Source organism: Symphalangus syndactylus, chromosome 2 (genome assembly GCF_028878055.3).
Source record: "Symphalangus syndactylus isolate Jambi chromosome 2, NHGRI_mSymSyn1-v2.1_pri, whole genome shotgun sequence".
In the NCBI taxonomy this organism is placed as follows: Eukaryota; Metazoa; Chordata; class Mammalia; order Primates; family Hylobatidae; genus Symphalangus; species Symphalangus syndactylus.
In genome coordinates this window covers 84,413,136-84,434,861 of record NC_072424.2, presented here as the reverse complement: position 1 = coordinate 84,434,861, position 21,726 = coordinate 84,413,136, and the positions used below count along the sequence as shown (strand labels likewise).

Genomic DNA, 21,726 nt, shown 5'->3' with positions numbered 1-21,726 from the left:
TCAAGTTACTAGAAAGAGGAGGAGTAGGAAGAAGAAGGGTTGGTTTTGCTGGTCTCAGAGGTGGCAGAGGCAGGAAATCCACGTATAAGTGGACTTGCACAATTCAAACCCCCTGTTGTTCAGGGGTCAACTGGATTCCTGTGAAGGTAAATGTGCTTAATTGTGTTCATAGGTTTGCAAGTCATTGCTTATTTTTGACTGTTGTGTTCAAATGTAGGTCTCTCACAAACCCAAATCACTCACTCATACTCAAGCTGCCTCTTTGCCATATGTGGCTCTCACAGCCTGGTCTGCTATAAACAAAGTTGGTGGCCTGAATGACAAGAATTGCACAGGAAAACGGTAAGTGTATCAGTCAGTGGCAGCATCTAAACCTCTTTTCTTTTCTTCTGTGAGTTCCTTGCAGTAGATTTGTCAGAGCTTTGAAATTTAGTATCATTTACATGAACAGAGCTGTACTAACATTTGAAAACAATTTCCAAAGCATTCTATTTGTATCAATTTGCACGTTCTTAGCTTCATTCTGTGGATTCTCAGCCCAATCACTTGGGAATTTTTTAACTGAGATGTGTGGATGGAATGGACTTTAGGAGTCAGAACCTTCTAAAATAATGCAAAATTTTATATGTGATTCTCTAGGAAGAAGATCCATATCTTTTTTTGATGAAATTCCTAAAAAGGTTAAGAATCATCCCATACGGTTTCTAAAGAATGATGTCAAGGTGAAGATGTTTTTTCCCTACCTCTCCCAGGAGTTATTCTCACACTTGCATATTTCTATAAAGAGACTGCACAACTATTGAATATTCTTAAGTTCTCTCAGTCTCAATGCCTAATATCCATTAGGTCAATTCTGATTCCCCAATGCCTTGAGCGTGTACTCATTTGGGTTAGCAGCAACATGGTGACCAGAAATGTCTCAGATGTACTTGAGTTTATATGTAGATTCTGTTGCTTTCCAGCTGGGTGACCCACTCACTCACTTTTTAATGAGTTTTGTTTTGAAGGTTATATGAGGTAATGCACATTAAACTGGTGACACAGTTTATGGCACGTGGGAGGCACTCAGTAAATGGTGGCTACTGTTTTAGCAAGGATATTATGGGGTTCTTTGTATTTTAGAAAGTTGCCATCATAGAGAAAACTGATGTGGAGAAAACTAGATACTAAGAACCATTTAACAATTGTAAGGAAGGAAAGAGCTGTAGGTCAAACTATAATAAATTAAAATAACCTAGTTTTTTTTCATTACTAAGGATTGTGCTGGTGACATAACTAAAGTCTGTGTGATTCTGTTCTATTGTTATGAAACATTGCACTTTACATTTAATGTGTTTGGTGATAGAGCATTAAATTTAATGAAAGTTTAATAGCTGTATTTTTGAAAGCTTGTGAAAGCTATTCATCTAATGAGGTGCTACCCTTTATCTGAGAATTCAAGGTAAATATTTATTCTAAAGGTCAACCCTGTTTACTTTTTAAGCTATTGTGGCTTATCTTTCTTGAAGTTGCCATTTTGGTCAACACTTTGTTTAAATTAAATTAGTTTTGACCACATAGATTTTTCTAATGGTTTCTCTTAGTTAATAACCTTGCAAAAACCTTATTAAAGATTTTTAGACCTGTATTGCAATTGTAGACTCTGCAACAGCATTGGTTTTATTGTTTTGTTTTTTCCTTTAAAAACATTGTTTTCTATGCCTGCATGACTTAGTGCACTATTGTTAGAGAGCTCTCATTTCTTTTACTGGTTCAGGTCTCTGTGGACATACTTTCAATATACTGTAAAAAACAATTTAGAAGATAAGAAAAATTAAAAAATTTAGAGACAAAGATCTATCTCTTCTCAGAGACATTGGTGTGAGTCCTCAGTTTGTTGTTGGCTTTGTGGGTAATTCTTTGGTACTCTGTTATTTTCTGTTTAAGCAACAATGGCCTGGAACTGGGAAGTTGGAGCCCTGGGTCCTGTTCTGCCATTAACTAACCAGGTGACCACATGCTATTTATTTATGGTCTCTTTGTGGTTTCCTCTGAGTTTATGAGTATAGGACAGTGTAGGTTTTGAGGAGAGCTTTGAGAAATGGAAGGTTTTAGACCTTATTAGGTGATGATATGTTATATTGAGTTGGGTCTGTTTATTGATTTAGCCAATGTTAACCAATCTAGAGTGAAACCCATCGCAAAGAGTCTCAATAATTCACATCATGGACTTCTGCTGCATTCACATGTTGTGACCTGTAGGACGCATTTGTCCTGAGGGACTCAGTGAGCACAGTGAGACCTTGCTTAGTCCGTTCAGGCTATTATGACAAAATACCATAAACTGGTGGCTTAAAAACAAGAGAAATTTATTTCTTACAGTTGTGGAGGCTGGGAAGCCTGAGATCAAGGTGACATCAGGTTTTGTGTCTGGTGAGGAGACACACCTTTCTCGCTTGTCCTCATATTCTGGAAGGGGTGAGGATATCTCTGGGGTCTCTTTCTTGTAAGAGCACAAATCCCATTCATGAGGGTTCTGCTTGCATGACCTAATCACCCCACCTGATGCTAATACCATCACCCTGGGGGTTAGGATTTCAACATACGAATTTTGGTGGGACACAAACATTACAAACATTCAGACCATAGCACTTGGTACTTGCTGCTCTCAGAAATTTCAGTTTACTGAAATTACTACACATGGGTTATAATAATGGCCTTCCTCTTTTAACTGCTTATTTGTGAGAGTCACATGAGAGATGTGAGCACCTTAAAATACTGTAAAAAATACTTTTAATGAAGAAATTCTATAATGAGATTTTATTGTACCTAAACTCAGAAGTTCCAGTGTCCAAAGTGGATTTTCCATTCGACTATTCATTGTGATTGATGGAGCATATTTTGGCTTCAATATGCTAAGCAATGACTTCTTTTTCTGTTAGCTATTGGCATTAAGGCATGCCTTAGTCTGCACAAAGCAGATCAGTGTTTGTTATCAAAGATGCATTGTCTTTTTTTCTAATCAATTAAGTAAAAAAAAATTAATGACAAAAACACCTATCAGCACCTTGGAAGATTTTACAGGATTTCTTTATAGCAAACAGCTTATTTGAAATTAGGACAAATCTTTCTAGGGTTCGATGATGTTTGCCTTTTTTCCCTTTTGTTCTGTAGTTACTTTTCTGCAGCAGCTCAGTGTCAGTTAACCAAGGAAATAGTTTATTCTTGATGTCATATAATACTGTCATTTTGTCCACACATTGATATCATTAGAAAATGTCAAGTGAGGCCGGGCGTGGTGGCTCATGCCTGTAATCCCAGCACTTTGGGAGGTCGAGGTGGGTGGATCACGAGGTCAGGAGATCAAGACCATCCTGGCCAACATGGTGAAACCCCGTCACTACTAAAAATACAAAAATTAGCTGGACGTGGTGGCACACACATGTAGTTCAAGCTACTCGGGAGCCTGAGGCAGGAGAATCATTTGAACCACAGAGTCGGAGGTTGTAGTGAGCTGAGATTGCACCACGGTACTCCAGCCTGGTGACAGAGCAAGACTCCATCTCAAAACAAAAAAAAAAGAAAAAGAAAATGTCAAGTGAAAATTATTTCCTTTTTATCAGCCCATCTATAGTTTCTTCATGATTTGTTCAGTAGGAACACATAGATAACTTAGGGCTCTCAAGATAAGTAGAAATTTTTTTAAAAAGTTGTTACAACCGGATATTTTTTGAATATGGTAAGATTTGATGATTTTATTTATTGGAAGTGTCATGGGTGCACTTGAATATTTCATGCTCTGCCTGAAATTCATGTCTTGCTGGGAAAGTTGTACTTCACTCTGTTTGACAGAAGTATTAAAAGGTGTTAGGTGTAGTGTTGCATGCCTGTAGTCCCAGCTACTTGGGAGGCTGAGGCAGGAGGATTGCTTGAACACGGGAGGTGGAGGTTACAGTGAGCCGATATCGTGCCACTGCACTCCATCGTGGGCAACAGTGTTAGGAATTGAACTATTCCTCCTCCACAAAATAAATTTCACTTTTAAATTGTGTATACTTGCAACTCAATGAAGTGAATTTAGGAATACTTTTTTTTTGATATTAGGTTTTATGGCAGTAAAATTTTGTCATGTAAGTGTAAATTAGGTGTCTGATTAATTCTGTTATAGAATTATAGAATTAGGCCCAGACTTAAAAACGTTGGGTTTATTCCCTACCAATATGCTTATATTAAAATTAAAATGACAGCCTTCTTCTTTCAAATGCATTCTAAGGCCTTTTCTTCACCCCACCACCACCTGTTTCTTCCCACTCCCCAAGCCCATTACCCTTTTGGACTTTAAGTTTTCATTTGCACCTGACTGGGTTGTATTGTTAGGGGGGTAAGGGGAAGTAGAAAGAAACCCCAGCTGTTTTCTTGCATAAACAAAGTATGGGGTTGAGGAGGCAAGGAGAGTGAGAGTGGAGGCCCTGGCTTGGTCAGTGTGATGGAAATCAATCTTCCTTTGCTTCAGGGTCTATTTTCCAGGGAGTCCTGGGTAGGGGGGCGGGGGCAGTGGGCACTTAAAAGAATAGCAGAAACCTCACTCCTGGACATTTGTGTTTTATACAATAGCTTTCTAAGTGACTAGGTTAACTATCTCGTGAGGTTTAGAAGTCATTTACTCTTCAATGGACTGTAATCTAGCGTCTAGCCTTGCCTTTCAATTGCACCTGCCCTCACTGGGGTCGTAGCTAACTTAAGTGACTTAAGTTGCCAAGCCCAAAGACATTTTTCAGTTTTTATTTTAATTTGACCTCTCTGAAGTATCTGGCATTGTTGACCACTTCCTAAATACTTACTTTTTGTATGGTTTCAGGGACATTAAGACTTTTAAGTTTTCTTTTTTTGTTGTTGACCATTTCTTGTCATTTTTAGAAGCCCCCACTTCTTCCTCCAGCCCTTTAAATGTGCTGTTTTCCCAGTATTCCACTGTATTCTTCCTTTTGTTTCCCAGGGTTATCTCATCTACTCCCAGCTTCTACTTATAGTTTGGTAACTTGCAGATCTGTATTTCTAACTCTGTCCTCTTACTGAGTTCCAGTTAGATGTTCTCTTTATATCTCAAACTCAACTTGAGCAAAACAACACTTACCAACTACCATCCCAACTCTTCCTCTGTAATCCTAATGTCAGTTAATTGTGGTTTACCCTAAGCCAAAACCTGACATTGTTCGTAAACCGTGCTCTCTCACCTTCCTCAGCACTACTCATTATTGTTCATGTTGTGTAAAATGTAAGATTGTTGTCAAATTTGGAACGATGTCTTCCAAGCTCCTTTTATATACGAGCTATAAGATTTGTGAACCCAAAATATCTTAAACAGGTCTCAGTCAATTTAGAAAGTTTATTTTGGCAAGGTTAAGGACATGCCTGTGACACAGCCTCAGGATGACATGCACCCAAGGTGGTCAGGGTGCAACTTGCTTTTATATATTTTTGGAAGACAATACATCCCTCAATACACATAAGATTTACATTGGTCTGATCTTGAAAGGTGAGACCTCTTGAAGAGGGGTGGGCTTCCAGGTGATAGGTAGATTTAAACATTTTCTGATTGGCAGTTGGTTGAAAGATTTATTATAAGTGGAATGGAATGTCTGGGTTAAGATAAGGGGTTGTAGAGACCTAGGTTTTGTCGTGCAGATGAAGCCTCCAAGTAGCCAGCTTTAGAGAGAATAGACTGTAAATGTTTGCTATCAGATTGAAGGTCTGTGTTGATGTTAATGCTGCAGGGGTATAATGAGGCCTGCAACCTCCTCTCCCATCATGAGCAGAACTAGATTTTCAGGCAACTCTGGAATGTCCTTGGCCAAGAAGAGGAGTCCATTCAGATGGCTGGGGCCTTAGAATTTTATTTTTGGTTTACAGATTTCAAGGCATTTCACGTTTTCTTGTGTAGTGAATAAGCCTAAAATACTGTTGTATTTTAATGAACAATCCTGATTAGTTGGTTGTTAACCTCTTCCATATAGTGTCTTGTAAATTCTTACATTTTTTTAATTGGAGGAATTTTCCACAGACTAGCTTCTGGCGTTGTACATTTCAAACCTTGTTTAACTTTCTTTCTCCTTCACTACTCACATGACCCTGTGCTGGGTGCAGTGATACACAGCCTTAAGGAAATGTCATGTGGCTTAGGTGAGTTGACTTTGTGAGAGGTAGGAAGAAATCCCTGGAAGGCATTTCTTAAACTAGGACAGCTAGGGATAACTTAACTCTACACAGAAGTGACTACAAACCACATCAGTATTTTCCACTAAACCCCAAACAAGTATATTTCCAATCAACTTCCCTTTAGCCAAATCTAGTATCACCTGAGAAAAAAGCAAGACTGATGAGTGAAAAAAGACCAATCTTAACTGATTGTGGTTAGCATATCTTTTACAAATTTTACAAAAACATATGTCTGTTACATATAAAGTTTCGGTGCCACAAAAAGAAATAGCACTCAAATATAAAATTTTCTTTTTAATTCTCAGCAAGGCCAGTTACTTCTATATAGAAGGGTGCATCCTTACAGATGGAACAATGGCGAGCACACATTTGGACAAGGGAGGGGAAGGGGTTCTTATCCCTGATGCACGTGGCCCCTGCTGCTCTTTCATTCCCCTATTGGCTAGGGTTAGACCGCACAGAATAAACTAATTCCGATTGGCTAATTTAAAGAGAATGACGGGGTGAGTGCTTTGGCGGGAGTCAGGGCAGAGCAGGTAGCAGGTAATCGGAATGAGTTAGGGTGGAGTAGATGATGGAATGAGTTAGGGTAGAGCAGGTGATTGGAATGAGTCAGGGAGGAGCAGGTGATTGGAATGAGTCAGGGAGGAGCAGCTGATTGGAATGAGTCAGGGTGGAGCAGCTGATCAGAATGAGTTAGGGTGGAGTAGGTAATTGTAAAAGGTTGCTTTATGAGGAAGTTTAAAAGTAGAAGGCAAAGAATTGAACATACTGACATATTATTTGAAAAGAAATATAGAACTCATATCTAACCTGTCTATGCAAAATATTGCTGGGGCTCCTCTCTGGGCCCTGTGTAAGTGAAGGGCTTCGGCTTCATTGGCTCCATGGTAAATCCTGTGACCTCACTACTTCTCTCTGTCTTATGCCCTATTGTCACCATCACAAGCTTTTCTTTTCTTTTTTTTTTTTAGACGAAGTCTTGCTCTGTCGCCCAGGTTGGAGTGCAGTGGCGTGATCTCGGTTCACTGCAACCTTCACCTCCCAGGTTCAAATGGTTCTCCTGCCTCAGCCTCCCAAGTAGCTGGGATTATAGGTGTCCGCCATCATGCCTGGCTAATTTTTATATTTTTAGTAGAGACGGGGTTTCGCCATGTTGGCCAGGCTGGTCTCGAACACCTGACCTCAGGTGATCCACCTGCCTTGGCCTCCCAAAGTGCTGGGATTACAGGTGTGAGCCACCATGCCCTGCCCATCACAAGCATTTATTCCCTCTATCTGCTTCTGTATAAGATTGAAGGAACCAGTGATTTGGGATGGTTTCCACTGCCTATCCCATTTGGGGGGATACATTCCCAGTACCCTTGGTTGAAATTCTGAATACACTTCAGACAACAAAGCCATTGTTATCCTGTGTATAAAGTTCTTCATTGATTATGGGTTAACTAAGTCTTCATAAATGACTTACCCTGGACACCTTACCAAGATATATAAATAGCTTTGTTTTCTTGGGAAAATGTGTTTAACTTTCTAAACATTTAATTCACACGCAAACTCTTCTGTAAATTGGGGAATGTCAACATGAATTACAGAGGCTTAGAAGAAGAGGACACATAAATCTAGGCTCTCTTGGTCTCCTTTGGTTGATTTGTTTTGTAGCTATATTTTTCCACTTATTCAGATTAAGTTTCTCACTCACTTTAAGACAGTAAACCTGGCATATTATGCTAAGATACTTTGCTCTCTTTTATCTATTTTCCCCCCGATTTAAAAGTCGTGTGTGTTTCAGAACCTCCACAAGGCTGAGAAAAAAAGTAGTTTGTGAAGGTGAAAGATGAGATACATTTTCAGCATAATCCTTATTTCTTAAAACCATTTGTTTCTACTGATGGTTGATTTCACCATATTTAAATCTTCTTTGTTCATAAGTCATTAGGATTTAATGGATAACACTAATCTTATAATGTGGCTTTTTTTCACCATAAATCTGGGGCAGTCGTGAAGGCCATATATGTCTGTTTCAAAGGTGGAGAAACAAAATATAAGCTTAAATTACATGGAAAGCACCTGTTCTTTTTCATCGACTCCCAGAGTACACTTCTGTCGTCATCATTTTGTAGGTGACAAATCTGAGGGCCAGGGATTCCATTAGAGAGAGAGTTGAGACCTGAACCTGGGACTCTAGATACCCAGCCCTGGCATTCAAAGATTTTTGGGATCAAGTCAGAATATAGAAACTTGAAGATGATTTTCTACTTCTGGATGTCTTGCTGTTTTGTAGCATGTTTTGTGGGGTTTTTTTTTTGTTTTTTGTTTTTTTTTTTGTAAGGCAGCTAAGGGGTTGGTGCCCTACCTCATAAGATTACAATACTGAAAACTGTGATTGTAGAGGGCTTAGGTGCCCAAATGCCAAATAAAAAGTGACACAGTCGTGGGAAAGAAGCCAACATTGCTTCAGTGCCTTAATGTATGTTTAGGGAGAATTCAGAGATTAGGCAAAAAGGACAGAGCAAGTTAGATTTTAGGGTTTAAGAATGCCTGAGTAGTGTAATACTTATTCATATTTTCCCCATATTTAAAAAATATCTGTCACTAGTACAATCCCCTCTGACTTCCAAAGAAGCTCTATATGTGTACTTAAGAAGTAATAGAACCATGCAATTAAAAACCTTGGGGATTTTGAATAACAGTGCTTTTTTCAAGTAGAGTATTTCTGTACACTTTATATAAACCAACAAATACAGCACACGTTTCTTCACTATCACAAATAGGCTTCTACTTCAGTGAGATTCGAATATATAGTGTGGCCATTACAGCAAGCTAGGTAAAAAGTATTCCCACTGTGTAGGACTTAAGTGAAGGGCCATTGGGAGGTCAGCAACAGCAGTTACTTCCCTTTGCATTGAACGTGCTGTGATGAATACAACAAGAATAATTAGTTGAGCCACAAGACTTCAGACTTTAGAAGACCGACCGGCTTATTGTTGGCTTGAAAATTTATTTTGCCGCCGGGCACGGTGGCTCACGCCTGTAATCCCAGCACTTTGGGAGGCTGAGGTGGGTGGATTGCCTGAGGTCAGGAGTTCGAGACCAGCCTGGCCAACATGGTGAAACGCCATCTCTACTAAATATACAAAAAAATTAGCCAAGTGTGGTGGTGGGCGCCTGTAGTCCCAGATACTCAGGAGGCTGAGTCAGGAGAATCCCTTGAACACGGGAGGCAGAGGTTGCAGTGAGCTGAGATTGCACCATTGCACTCCAGCCTGGGCGACGGAGCGAGACTCCGTCTCAAAAAAAAAAATTTATTTTGCCTACTCTCTTTTTGGGGACTTTGAAGAAAGATATGGTTGAAACCTGCACAAAATGTGGAGTTTACAGGACCAGAAAACGATGTGTCCTCAGGCCTCCTTTACAAGCTAACAGCGCTTCATTCACTGGACCTGCTCCTTGCTGCTTTTGCACTTGGGGTCGCCATCAGGTGGCAGCACAAGGAACTGAAGCTGCTATTGCAGAACCATCCTGCTAAGCCCTGCTGTGAAACACAGTTTTGCTTTTTTATTTGAGGGAATGAAGTTGCTTTGGATCAAGAGTTATAGGGAAGAGATGAACTGACAATAATGAGGTTGGAGATGTATTTGGCAGTTGGATCCTGAAGTAGCCATTATATTTAGTATCCAGCATTCACAGAGAGAGAATTAGAAATTATTTTCAAGCTTTTCTTTACTGGAAGAAACTTGAATGCAGTCTTTCAAGTAGCCAGGCGATCCCCTCACTTGAGGCAGTAGCAATTGTTGCCTTGACTGTAGGACATAATGGTGATTGGATGATTTCTTTTTTTAGAAACAAGGTCTCACTCTGTCACCCAGGCTAGAGTACAGTGGCACAATCATAGCTCACTGCAGCCTCAAACTCCTGGTCTCAAACCATCCTCCCACCTCAGCACCACCATACCTAGGTTATTTTTTATTTTTTTGTAGAGGTGTGATCTCATGATGTTGCCCAGGCTGATCTTCAACTCCTGGGCTCAAGCAATCCTCCCGCCTCAGCCTCCCAGAGTGCCGGATTACAGGCATAAGCCATGTCTGGCCATGGATGATTTTGAAAGTCAAGAAACTTTGATCAGGCATCTGCTACATCCAGGGCACTGTGGCCAGTGCAGGGCATAATATGAGGTCTCTGACCTTAAGAGCTTGCAGAATAGGTTGGGAAGAAGGATGTGTGGCATAGATAACAGGTTCCAGGCTATGTTAAGGGTATTGTAGAGGAAAACTGGGACTTGGGCCTTCAAGGGGAGGGAGACCTCAGCAGGTAATTATAGCATTCTAGAGCCTGGAGGAATGGGCCAGTGTGTGTGCAATGTAGGGGGAAGAATGAGGGGAACAGGATCTCAGAGGAAAAGAGTTCCATTCAGGAAATAGTGAGAGGAAAAGTTGGAGAGCGCAGGTAATACATTGTGAGGAACTTAAATGAGAATTTGACTAGCAACACTTCTATAAGAATGGACAGAAGTAAGAGGGTGAAATATTTCATGGAATTAATTTTTGAATGTATTTTTGAAGCACTTTTCATACTTTTTTCCCTCATGTAGGAAGTACTAAAGCTATGTTTGAATTGTCAGGGCAATTTACCTCTGCCGTCTGAAGGTTCTATAACTGAGTCTGCTGAAATAAACTGATAATAGATTAATAGGAGAAAAGTTATACACATTTATTTCCTTTTAATATTGATATGTAATAATTGTACACATTTATGGGGCATAGTGTGATATTTCAATACATGGATACCATGTGTAATGATCAAATCAGAACAATCAGCATATCCTTCAAGTCAAACATTGATTATTTCCTTGTGTTGGGAACATTAAAAATCCTCTCTTAGTTTTTTGAAAGTATACAATAATTATTAACTGTATTCACCCTGTAGTGCTATAGAGTACTAGAACTTATTCTTCCTATCTAGCTGTAATTTTGTATTTGTTTACCAACCTCACCCTGTTCTTCCCTCCCTGCTACCCTTCCCAGCGACTGATAAACCACAGTTCTACTCCCTGCTTCTGTGACCTCAACCTTGTCTAGCTCCCCCTTGAGTGAAAACGTGGTATTTATATTCTTGTGCCTGACTTATTTCACTTAACATAATGTCCTCCAGGCTCATCCCTGTTGCCACAAATGACAGAATTTCATTCTTTCTTTTTTATGGCTGAATAGTATTACGTTGTGTATATATACCACATTTTCTTTACCTGTTTATCTGTTAATGGACATTTAAGTTGATTCCATATCTTGGCTATTGCAAATAGTGTTGTATTAAACGTGGGAATGCAGATATCTCTTTGATATGACTGATTCTCCTTCCTCTGGATAAATACTCAGTAGTAGGATTGCTGGATCTTATGATAGTTTTACTTTTAGGAAAAGCTTCATACCGTTTTCCATATTGGCTATATTAACTTATATTCCCACCAAAGGTGTATAAGAGTCCCCTTTTCTCTGCATCTTTTCCAAAATTTATTTTTTTTTTTTGTCTTTTTTCTATATGGAACACTTCACAAATTTGCATGTCATTCTTGCTCAGGGACAATGCTAATCTTTGTGTCATTCCAATTTTAGTATATGTGCTGCCTAAGCAAGCCCTGTTTTTTGTCTTTTTGGTAATAACCATTCTAACTAGGGTGAGAGATCTCATTGTGGTTTTAATTTGCATTTCCCTGATTATTAGTGATGTACAGCATTTTTTGCCTATGCTTGATCATTTTTCTCTTTTTGAGAAATGTCTATTCAGACCCTTTGCATGTTTTTAATTGGATTACTAGTTTTTATTTGTTGTTGAGTTTTTTGAATTCCTTATATATTCTGGGTAGTAGTCCCTTGTTGGTTGTAGAGTTTGAATATACTTTCTCCCATTCTATAGGTTGTCTCTTCATTGGTTGTTTCATTTGCTGTACAGAGTTTTTGAGTTTGATATAGTCCTATTTATTAATGTTTTTGCTGCCTGTGCTTTTGAAGTCTTACCTATATCATATTTGCCTATATTCCCATATGCTTTCTTCTAATAGTTTTGTTTTGGGTCTTATGTTTAAGTCTTTAATTCATTTTGAGTTGGTTTTTATATATGGTGAGAGATGGGCATCTAGTTTCCATTTTTCTGCATATGGATATCCAATTTTCCCAGCACCATTTATTGAAGAAATTATCCTCTCACCAACATCAATTCTTGTTGCCTTTGTTGTAAATCAGTTGGCTATAAATAGGTTGATTTATTTCTGGGTTCTTTATTCTGTTCCATTGGTCTATGTGTTTGTTTTTATACCAGTACCATGTTGTTTTGGTTACTGTAGCTTTGTGGTATAGTTTGAAGTCAGGTAGGGTGATGCCTTCTGCTTTTTTATTTTTGCGCATATTGTTTTGGTTATTCAAGGTCTTTTGTGGTTCCATGCAAATTTTAGGATTTAAAAAATTTTTGTGAAGAATGTCATTGATATTTTGATGAGGCTTGAATTAAGTCTATAGATTGCTTTGGGTGGTTTGGTCATTTTAACAACATTTATTTTTCCAATCCATGAGCATAGGATGTCCATTTTTTTGTGCTCTCTTCTATTTATTTATTTAATTTATATGTATTTTTTTGAGATAGGCTGGTCTTGAACTCCTGAGCTCAAGCGATCCTCCCCCACTTGGCATCCCAAAGTGCTGGGATTAGAGGTGTGAGCCACCGTGCCTAGCCCTCTTTGATTTCTTTTATCAGTGTTTCTAGTTTTCATTATATAAATCTTTTACCTCCTTGGTTAAATTTATTCCTAAGTGGTTTTTTTGTAGCTATTGTAAATGAAATTGATTTCTTTTTCAGCTAGTTCATTGTTGGTATATAGAAATGCTACTGATTTTTAAATTTTTATTTATATTTATTTATTTTAAAAAATTTCTTTTTGGAGACAGAGTCTTGCTCTGTAACCCAGGCTAGAGGGCAGTGGTGCAGTCTTAGCTCACTGCAACCGCCGCCTTCCTGGGCTCAAGTGATCCTTCCACCTCAGCCTCCCAAATAGCTGTGACTACAGGCGTGTGCCACCATGCCCAGCTAATTTTTGTATTTAGTAGAGATGGGTTTTGCTATGTTGGCCAGGCTGGTCTTGAACTCCTGGACTCAAGCGATCTGCCTGCCTTAGCCTCCTGAAGTGTTGGGATTACAGGCGTGAGCCACTGCTCCTGGCTGCTACTGATTTTTGTGTGTTGATTTTGTGCTACTTTAATGAATCTGTTTATCAATTCTAAGAGGTTTTTGGTGGAATCTTTTACTTTTTCTATATGTAAGATCATGTCATCTGCAAAGAGGGACAATTTGACATCCTCTTTTCCAATTTGGATGCCTTTTATTTCTTTCTCTTGCCTAATTGCTCTGGCTAGTACTTCCAGTACTTTTTCCTATAGATGTATCTGTTGTGTTGTTTGAGTAGAGTGCTTTGGCTTTGTTCCTGGGTGAGCACAGTAGTGTAGTCTCTGTATGATTTCTTTTTTTTTTTTTTTTTTTTTGAGACAGAGTCTCGCTCTGTCACCCAGGCTGGAGTGCAGTGGCACGATCTCAGCTCACTGCAACCTCTGCCTCCTGGGTTCATGACATTCTTCTGCCTCAGCCTCCCAAGTAGCTGGGACTACAGGTGCCTGCCACCACGCCTGGCTAATTTTTTTGTATTTTTTTAGTAGAGACAGGATTTCACCATGTTAGCCAGGATGGTCTCGATCTCCTGACCTCGTGATCTGCCCACCTCGGCCTCTCAAAGTGCTGGGATTACAGGCATGAGCCACTGCATGCAGTGTCTTTGTATGATTTCTTTGGCTGTAATCACTATCAGTGGTGTCAGTAATTCCTCAGTGGTGTCAGTAATTCCTCAGTGGCTTACGCTGTAGTTTGTGGAGGCTGTTAGGCACCTTTTTTTTTTTTTTTTTTTTTGAGACAGGGTCTCACTCTCTTGCCAGGCTGGAGTGTGGTGGTGCCATCTCAGCTCACTGCAACCTCCACCTCTTGGGTTCAAATGATTCTCCTACCTCAGACTCCTGGGACTACAGGCGTGTGCCACCACACCCAGCTAATTTTTTTTTTTTTTTTTTTTTTTTTCTTGAGACGGAGTCTCGCTCTGTTGCCCAGGCTGGAGTGCAGTGGCGCAATCTCGGCTCACTGCTAGCTCCGCCTCCCAGGTTCACGCCATTCTCCTGCCTCAGCCTCTCCGAGTAGCTGGGACTACAGGCGCCCGCCACCACGCCCGGCTAATTTTTTGTATTTTTAGTAGAGATGGGGTTTCACCATGTTGGCCAGGATGGTCTTGATCTCTTGCCCTCATGATCTGCCCGCCTCGGCTTCCCAATGTGCTGGGATTACAGGTGTGAGCTACCGCGCTTGGCCTGTTGGGTACTTTTGTTGGACATAGGGATGCCAGGCAGTCTGGTCCTCAGGTCACTAGGTGACACATCCAGCTACATGGCATTCCTGCTGCTGGTGTGGATGGCAGGCTTTGGGTGGACTAGTCCTCAGGACTGTGGTCATTGTGCATGAGGGCCAGCAGTGGTTGTTGTGGGCCCCAGGTAAACTGGTCCTCTAGTCTCTGCACTGCATGCATGGCAGTGTGGCAGCTCTACTACTGGAGGGGTGGGGTCACTGTCAGTGTTGGTGGCAGCAGACCTGGGCAGGTAATAAGGTGCAGGTGCATGGAAGTCACACAAGGTATGAACCTCAAAGAAGGGCCAAATGGGTGATGCCTACATACCCTCTTCATAGGGTGGAGGGAAGGGGAGTATGTAGGCAATTTTAGAGGAAGAGCAAATTATTTTGAGGGGAGATGAATGGGCCCAAAGAACAGACAGTAGCCTAGGACAAAATTCATCTGGGCTGTGGGTGTGGCACCTACTCTAGTCTTCTTTCATGTGAGTTAATCTTCTATGTTTGGTGAGATTATAGGGAGGGGGCCCAAGAAAATAGCATTCCTTCTGAGGGAGCTTCAGAGAAATCCTCCCTTTGCACTTCAGGAGAGACAAAGAGAAGGGATGAGAGACCGTGGCCAGGATGGTGAGAGAAGGTCAGAGAGACCTTCGTTCTGAGGCTGCTTCCTTACTTCAAAGTACTCAGCAAGTCAAAGTGACATGCTCTGGGGTATTGTTTTCTGAACCCTAACAGGATCTTTAAAATTTCTTCTAGTCTTTATAATTTTGGAAATTATAAATCCTTCTAGGAGGAGCACAATTTGGAAGACTTGTCTTAATTACATTTAATGGTTTTAATTTCAATGGGAACAACTGGCTCAGAAATTTTAGTAGTAACTGTTAAGCTATAAATAAGGGTGACAAACAGCCTTCTATGATTTGGGCAAGGTAGAAAAAAATGAAATGAAACTAGGGTTAAGGTTATAGATAGAATGCGTGTTCCAAGATTTGGTGTACTTGCTAGAGATAGGTGGCAAAATTCCCTGCACTTTCCGGCAGCCAAGGCAGTAGGGACCCACACTAGCAGTTATTCAATTTATGGTGATGTTAAATAGGACAGATACTGCCACCACTTAGTGTTCAGAAAAATGTTTTTTTGTAAGCTGTCATAAAGAGAATTCTCATGAATTCTGTCAACACTATCCCCTTAGCTAATACAGTATCAGATATCAAACAGTCACTTTTTATAATGTCCCTCAGCCTCGATCAGTAGCGTGACACCAAAGTACAGGACAAACAATTTTCTGGGACTTGAAACCATCCAGTCCAAGTAGGCAATTCTCTGAAGCTCTACCTTAATTTAAGAATAAAATGTAAGAGCATGGAAAGCAGTTTTTTGACTTGTGATTCTCTTTTGGATTGCACACTTCTTTGGGAAATGGATGATAGGTCTAGATTCCTTTCCTTGTCAATAAGCATATGCATCATCGCACAAATTTTACATGTTATTTTAGGAAATTCACAATTTCAGAGAGTTCATAATCCCTTACCCTACCCCTCACCCCTTCACCCTTGTCCCGCCCCAACCCTCCTGCCCTGACTGATCCAGGCTGAGCACCCTAGTCTTCAAGACTATTGTGAGTTAACATGGTAAGAACATGCAGTATGAGGATGGTTGTGCTGGTTGGACACATTCCTCTGCTTTAACAGGAAGCCACATCGAGGATGGGAATTGATTTTCATTTATGAAAGTTGATGAACTTGACATGTCTGAACAAAAGATGTTTATTTCGCTTTGGTGAGAATGTAGTCAGGAATGTGATTTTTCTTAGAGAACAGCTAAGCATAACAAATTAAAAAGGGCCCCAAAATCTCCCTCTCATAGAGGAAGCTCTAACAATTTTAGCCTAGAAAAATTATAAGGCAGATGTTACAAAGGACCATCTGAGTTATCTTAAACCAACAAATTATTGGTATTTTCGGTATTTGATATTCTTGGTACAGAGCTCATAGAATGTCTTTATTTTAAGCAACTGCAGTTTCTTGGTGAACCTAAAATAAAAATCCTTGTGTAATATATCTTGGGAAGCTGAATAACTTTATTTTCTTTTAGAATTATTTATCATCTTATCAACCAGTTATATGTTGAAAACATTTATCCAGTTACGTCTGCTTTAGATTCTCATTAATTGTGGTTTCCTTTGCATTGCAGTGTTCTAATCTTAGGCGCTTCAGGTGGAGTTGGTACTTTTGCTATACAGGTAAAACCATTTTTTAATCTTGTGAATAGGAGGATTTTGTTTGCATGAATTTATAAATTAAGATAAATTATTTCTCCTTAAAAGCTGAGAGAAAGGTAGGTCTGGTAAATGTACTGTAATTTCAGCTTGTTCTGTAAGAGGAAAATATTCTTTTTTTATTAGAAAAAATTATTTTTTAGAGATGGAGTCTTGCTGTGTCACCCAGGCTGGAGTGCAGTGGCACAATCATAGCTCACTGTAAGGAAAATATTCTCATGTAGAAGGAAGCATTAAGCTTTCTAGTAGTTTAATATGAGTGGGTGTGTGGATGTCCTTGATAACAGATGTAGGAAAGCTTTTAAGAAGGAAGATCATCGGCAGTGCAGGTAGATGGAAGTTAGCAATTTAGTAGGAAACAGCCAATGTCAAAAACCAATACTAGTTTCCAATCAAAATTTTTGCAGGCTAAAAAGCCTTCAAAATGTAGAAATTGATAAGCTGATTCTAAAATTTGTATAGAAATACAGTAGCCAAAATACCGTTAAGATGGCAATACTTCCCCCAAAGTGATTTATAGATTCAGTGCAATCCTTATCAAAATGCAACTGCTTTTTTTTGCTTTTCATAAATGGACAAGTTGATCCTAAAATGCATATGGAATCACAGGGGACCCCAAATAGCCAAACAATCTTGAAAAAGAATGAAGTTGGAGGACTCACACTTGCTGATTTCAAACTTACTACAGAGCTACAGTAATCAAAACATAAGGGTGAACTTATAGATCAGTGGAATAGAATTGAGCATCCAGAAATAAACCTCTGTGGTCAATTGATTCTGACAAGAATGGCAAGACCATTAAATGGAGAAAAGAATAGTTCCTTCAACAAATACTGCTGGAACAACTAGATATCCACATGCAAAAGAATGAAGTTGAGCCCCTACCTCACATCACATTAAAAAAAAAAAAAACCCTCAAAGTTAGGCATAGTGGTTCACACCTGTTATCCCTACACTTTGGAAGGCCAAGGTGAGTGGATCACTTGAGGTCGGGAGTTCAAGAACAGCCTGGCCAACATGGTGAAACCCTGTCTCTACTAAAAATACAAAAATTAGTTGGACATGGTGGCGTGTGACTGTAATTCCAGTTACTCAGGAGGCTGAGGCAGGAGAATTGCTTGAACCTGGGAGGCGGAGGTTTCAGTGAGCCTAGATCATGCCACTGCACTCCAGCCTGGGTGATGAGTGAAACTCTGTCTTAAAAAACAAAAACAAAAAGCTCAAAATGGATCAAAGATCTAAACATAAGAACTAAAACCATAAAACTCTTAGAAGAATAGGCAGGGAAAGGGGAAAAAAAGTCTTGGAAGGAAACATAAGACAAAATCTTCATAATTGTAGGTTTGGCAACAGATTTTTAGGTATGACACCCAAAGCACAAGCAACCAAAGAAAAAGATTCATCAAAATTAAAAAACTTTTGTATGTCAAAGGACACTATCGAGAAAGTGAAAAGACAACCCACAGAATGGAAGAAAATATTTGCATATCATTTATCTGGTAAGAGTCTAATATCCAGAATATATAAAGAACTCTTATAACTCAACAACAAAAAGACAGCACAGTTTTTAACTAGCAAAGAACTTGCATTGACATTTCTCCAAAGAATATATACAAGTGGCCACTAAGTCCATGGAAGGATGGTCAATATCTTTAGTCATTAGGGAAATGCAAATCCAAACCACAGTGAGATACTGTGTCTTATAATAAAAAGCAAACACAGAAAATAAAAAATGTTAGCAAAGATGTAAATAAATTAGAACACTCATACATTGCTGGTGGGAAGTTAAAATGGTGCAGACATTGTGGGAGAGTTTGTTGGGTCCTCAAAATGTTAAACATAGAATTACCATATGACCCAGCAATTCCATTCTTAGGGATATACCCAAGAGAAATAAAAACATACATTTAAGCCTAATCTTATGAATATTCATAGCAGTATTATTCATAATAGTAAAAAAATGTGGAAATAACTCTGTCTATCAATTGATGAATGGATAAACAAAATGTGGTATTGACATATAATGGAATATTATTCAGCCATAAAAAGGAATAAAATATTGATGCATGATACAGCATGGATGAATCTTCAAAACAGGCTAAGTGAGAAAAATCCAGAAACAAAAGGTCCTACATATTGTATGATTCCATTTATATCATATGTTTAGAACAGGCAAATCTGCAGAGACAGAAGGCAGATTAGTGGTTGTCAGGGGCTGGGGGTAGATGGAGAAGGGAGTGGGGAATGACTACCTAATGAGTGTGAGGCTTATTCTTGGGGCGCTTAAAATATTCTGGAATTAGTGGTGATAGTTGCACAACATTGTGAGTGTACTAGAGACTACTGTATACTTTAAATACTTTAAAATTGTGAAAATGGTGATGTATATGAATTTTACTTCAAATAAAACAAAACAAACCAAAAGTTCCCCAAGCCTCCAGGAAAATGATGGGGCCCAGTGGCTGCTCCTGTTGTGGTCAGATGTGTAACTGACTGGCTCCTAGAAGAGGGAGCTTGATTAAGCCTCTCTCAGGATGAGGAGAGAGATTCTTTTCCCCAGTAGGGGGCAGCGAGTAGCCTCAGAGGCTCTGCCACATTACTTTCCAGGAGGGAGGTTTGGGTGTTATAGACCACCCCAGACCCAGCTTAGACTTTTTGAGAACTCAGATGGTGCTGGGGGCTTCCTGTCTGTCTGTTGACTGAACTAGGTGAAGGAGGCGAGGATTCCTGGGATGCACACTTTAACTTCTTTTAACTTATCATCTGATAACCAGAATCCAATCCAGAGGCTCAGTAAATATGAGTTGAATGCATAAATAAATAGAAGAAAGGAAAAGAGGGAGAGAGGCAAAAAGAAAAGAGAAATATCATACACAGCTGGTTAGAGTATAAATTGATACAGCCACTTAAGAAAACCATTTGGCATCTGTTAAATGTGAATATAAATTGTAAAATTTCTAAAAAAAAAAAGAGGACAACACAAGAATTCCTATTTTAGGATTATAACCTATAGATAGATATACAAGTGTGTTTACCAAAAGATATGTACCAGAATTTCAGAGCAGGGCTATTCCTGTTAAAATTCCCCAACTAGAAAAACCCAAATGTTTTTCTAGTTGTAGAAACCATCAACAGTAAAATGAGTAAGTAAATTGTGGTATATTCTTACATTGGAATATTATACAGTCATGAAAAAACTATAATTACACACAGTGAAGTGGATGAATATCATGACCGAATGTTGAGTAAAAGAAATCAGATGCAAGAGTACATCCTATATGGTTTCATTTAATCACATTCAAGAACAGGTGAAACTAAGCAGTAGTGTTTAAGGGTGGTGTCTACTTAGTAAAACTTCTTAAAAAAAAAAAAAAAAGCAAAAAGGGTTACAGTAAAGGTCCAATTAGTAGTTACTTTTTTAAGGGAGTTGAGGAGGTTTTAATTGGGAGGCTTAGGGGCACAGGTGGTATTCTAGTTCTTAATTTTGAATAATGGTTATAATAATATTTGCTTTGTAATAATTTGTTAAGCTGTATATTTATATTCTGTATGCTTTTATTTGTATTATATTTCACAACAAAAAATTTTAATAAAATTAAAAAGTAATATAAAAGCATCAAGGTTAAATCCCATACAAAGCTATTATAAGGAAAGGGAAAATAAGGTATAGAATAACATACCCTATAATAAAAGCACATCAGAATACATGCCTACAGAACAGCCTGAAATGTCACCTACTATTTCAAAGCAAGTTAAAAGACATTAAAAATATAATACAAGATGTGAAAAAAACAAAATAAATCAGAATTGGAAAAACTCAGGAAAAAAGTAAAACTAAATGAAAAAATCATTTAGTAATAGAAGACTAAACTAAGAGGAACTCAATAGCAAGTAAACACAACACATAATGCTCCTTAATAGAAACAAAATGCAGAAAAAAATTCAAATTAGAAAAGAAACAAAAAGATAGGCCGGGCACAGTGGCTCACCCTGTAATCCTGGCACTTTGCTAGGCCGAGGAGGGCAGATGGCTTGAGCTCAGCGATTCAGGACCAGCCTGGGCAACATGGCAAAACCTCGTCTCTACAAAAAATACAAAAATTATCTGGGCATGGTGGCTTATACCTGTAATCCCAGCTATGGAGAGGCTGAGGTGTGAGGATCACTTGAGCCCAGGAGGTTGAGGCTGCAGTGAGCTGTGATCACACCACTGCACTTCAGCCTGGACAGAGTGAGACCTATCTCAAAAAAACAGAAAAAGATAAAAACAGATTCAAGAGAAAGTATCAAATATTGATGACAGGCAAGGAAAATTGATATATGGATACTAGGAGTCCTTGAAGGGGAAAACCAAAGCAAGGGAATTGAACTCATATTAAAACAATAATTAAACTTTCCTACTGTCCTGAAATTAAATGATTTGAAATTACATATTGAATAGCCACATCACTTTTCTAAGGACATGGACCCAGACTGAGCAACACCAAGGAAAATTACTAATAAAAATATGGAGAAAAATGATAGTGAAATTACTGGCCTTTAAAGAAAAAAGAAATAGATCCTTTGGAAATCTAGACAAAATAGCACATGTGCTACTTATGTGTCCATATAAGAAAAAAGATGACGTGACTTATAAGAGAAATAAAATTAGACTATCATGAGACTTTTTGTCAGTAACACTTTTGGCAGGAAAAAATGGAGTAACATATTTAAGATACTCAAGGAAGAGTGCGCCAAGAATCTTTTATACAACAAAACAGGCCTTCAGGTATCATGGACACATACAGACTGTTATCAACATCAAGAACGTAGGGAATATTGTTCTT

At 39.0% G+C, this 21,726-nt stretch overlaps 1 protein-coding gene and 1 pseudogene across 1 annotated transcript in view; one reads left to right on the top strand and one right to left on the bottom strand.

Annotated features, from left to right (window-relative positions):
* The window catches only part of RTN4IP1 (reticulon 4 interacting protein 1), a 56,331-nt gene that overhangs the window by 9,878 nt on the left and 24,727 nt on the right, over positions 1 to 21,726 (top strand). Inside the window, exons 4-5 of the mRNA XM_055260361.2 lie at positions 218 to 342; positions 16,816 to 16,864. Of these exons, the coding sequence (XP_055116336.2) occupies positions 218 to 342; positions 16,816 to 16,864 (174 nt within the window). The remainder of the gene's footprint in view (positions 1 to 217; positions 343 to 16,815; positions 16,865 to 21,726) is intronic.
* Positions 11,725 to 11,824, bottom strand: LOC129477900 (uncharacterized; annotated as a pseudogene).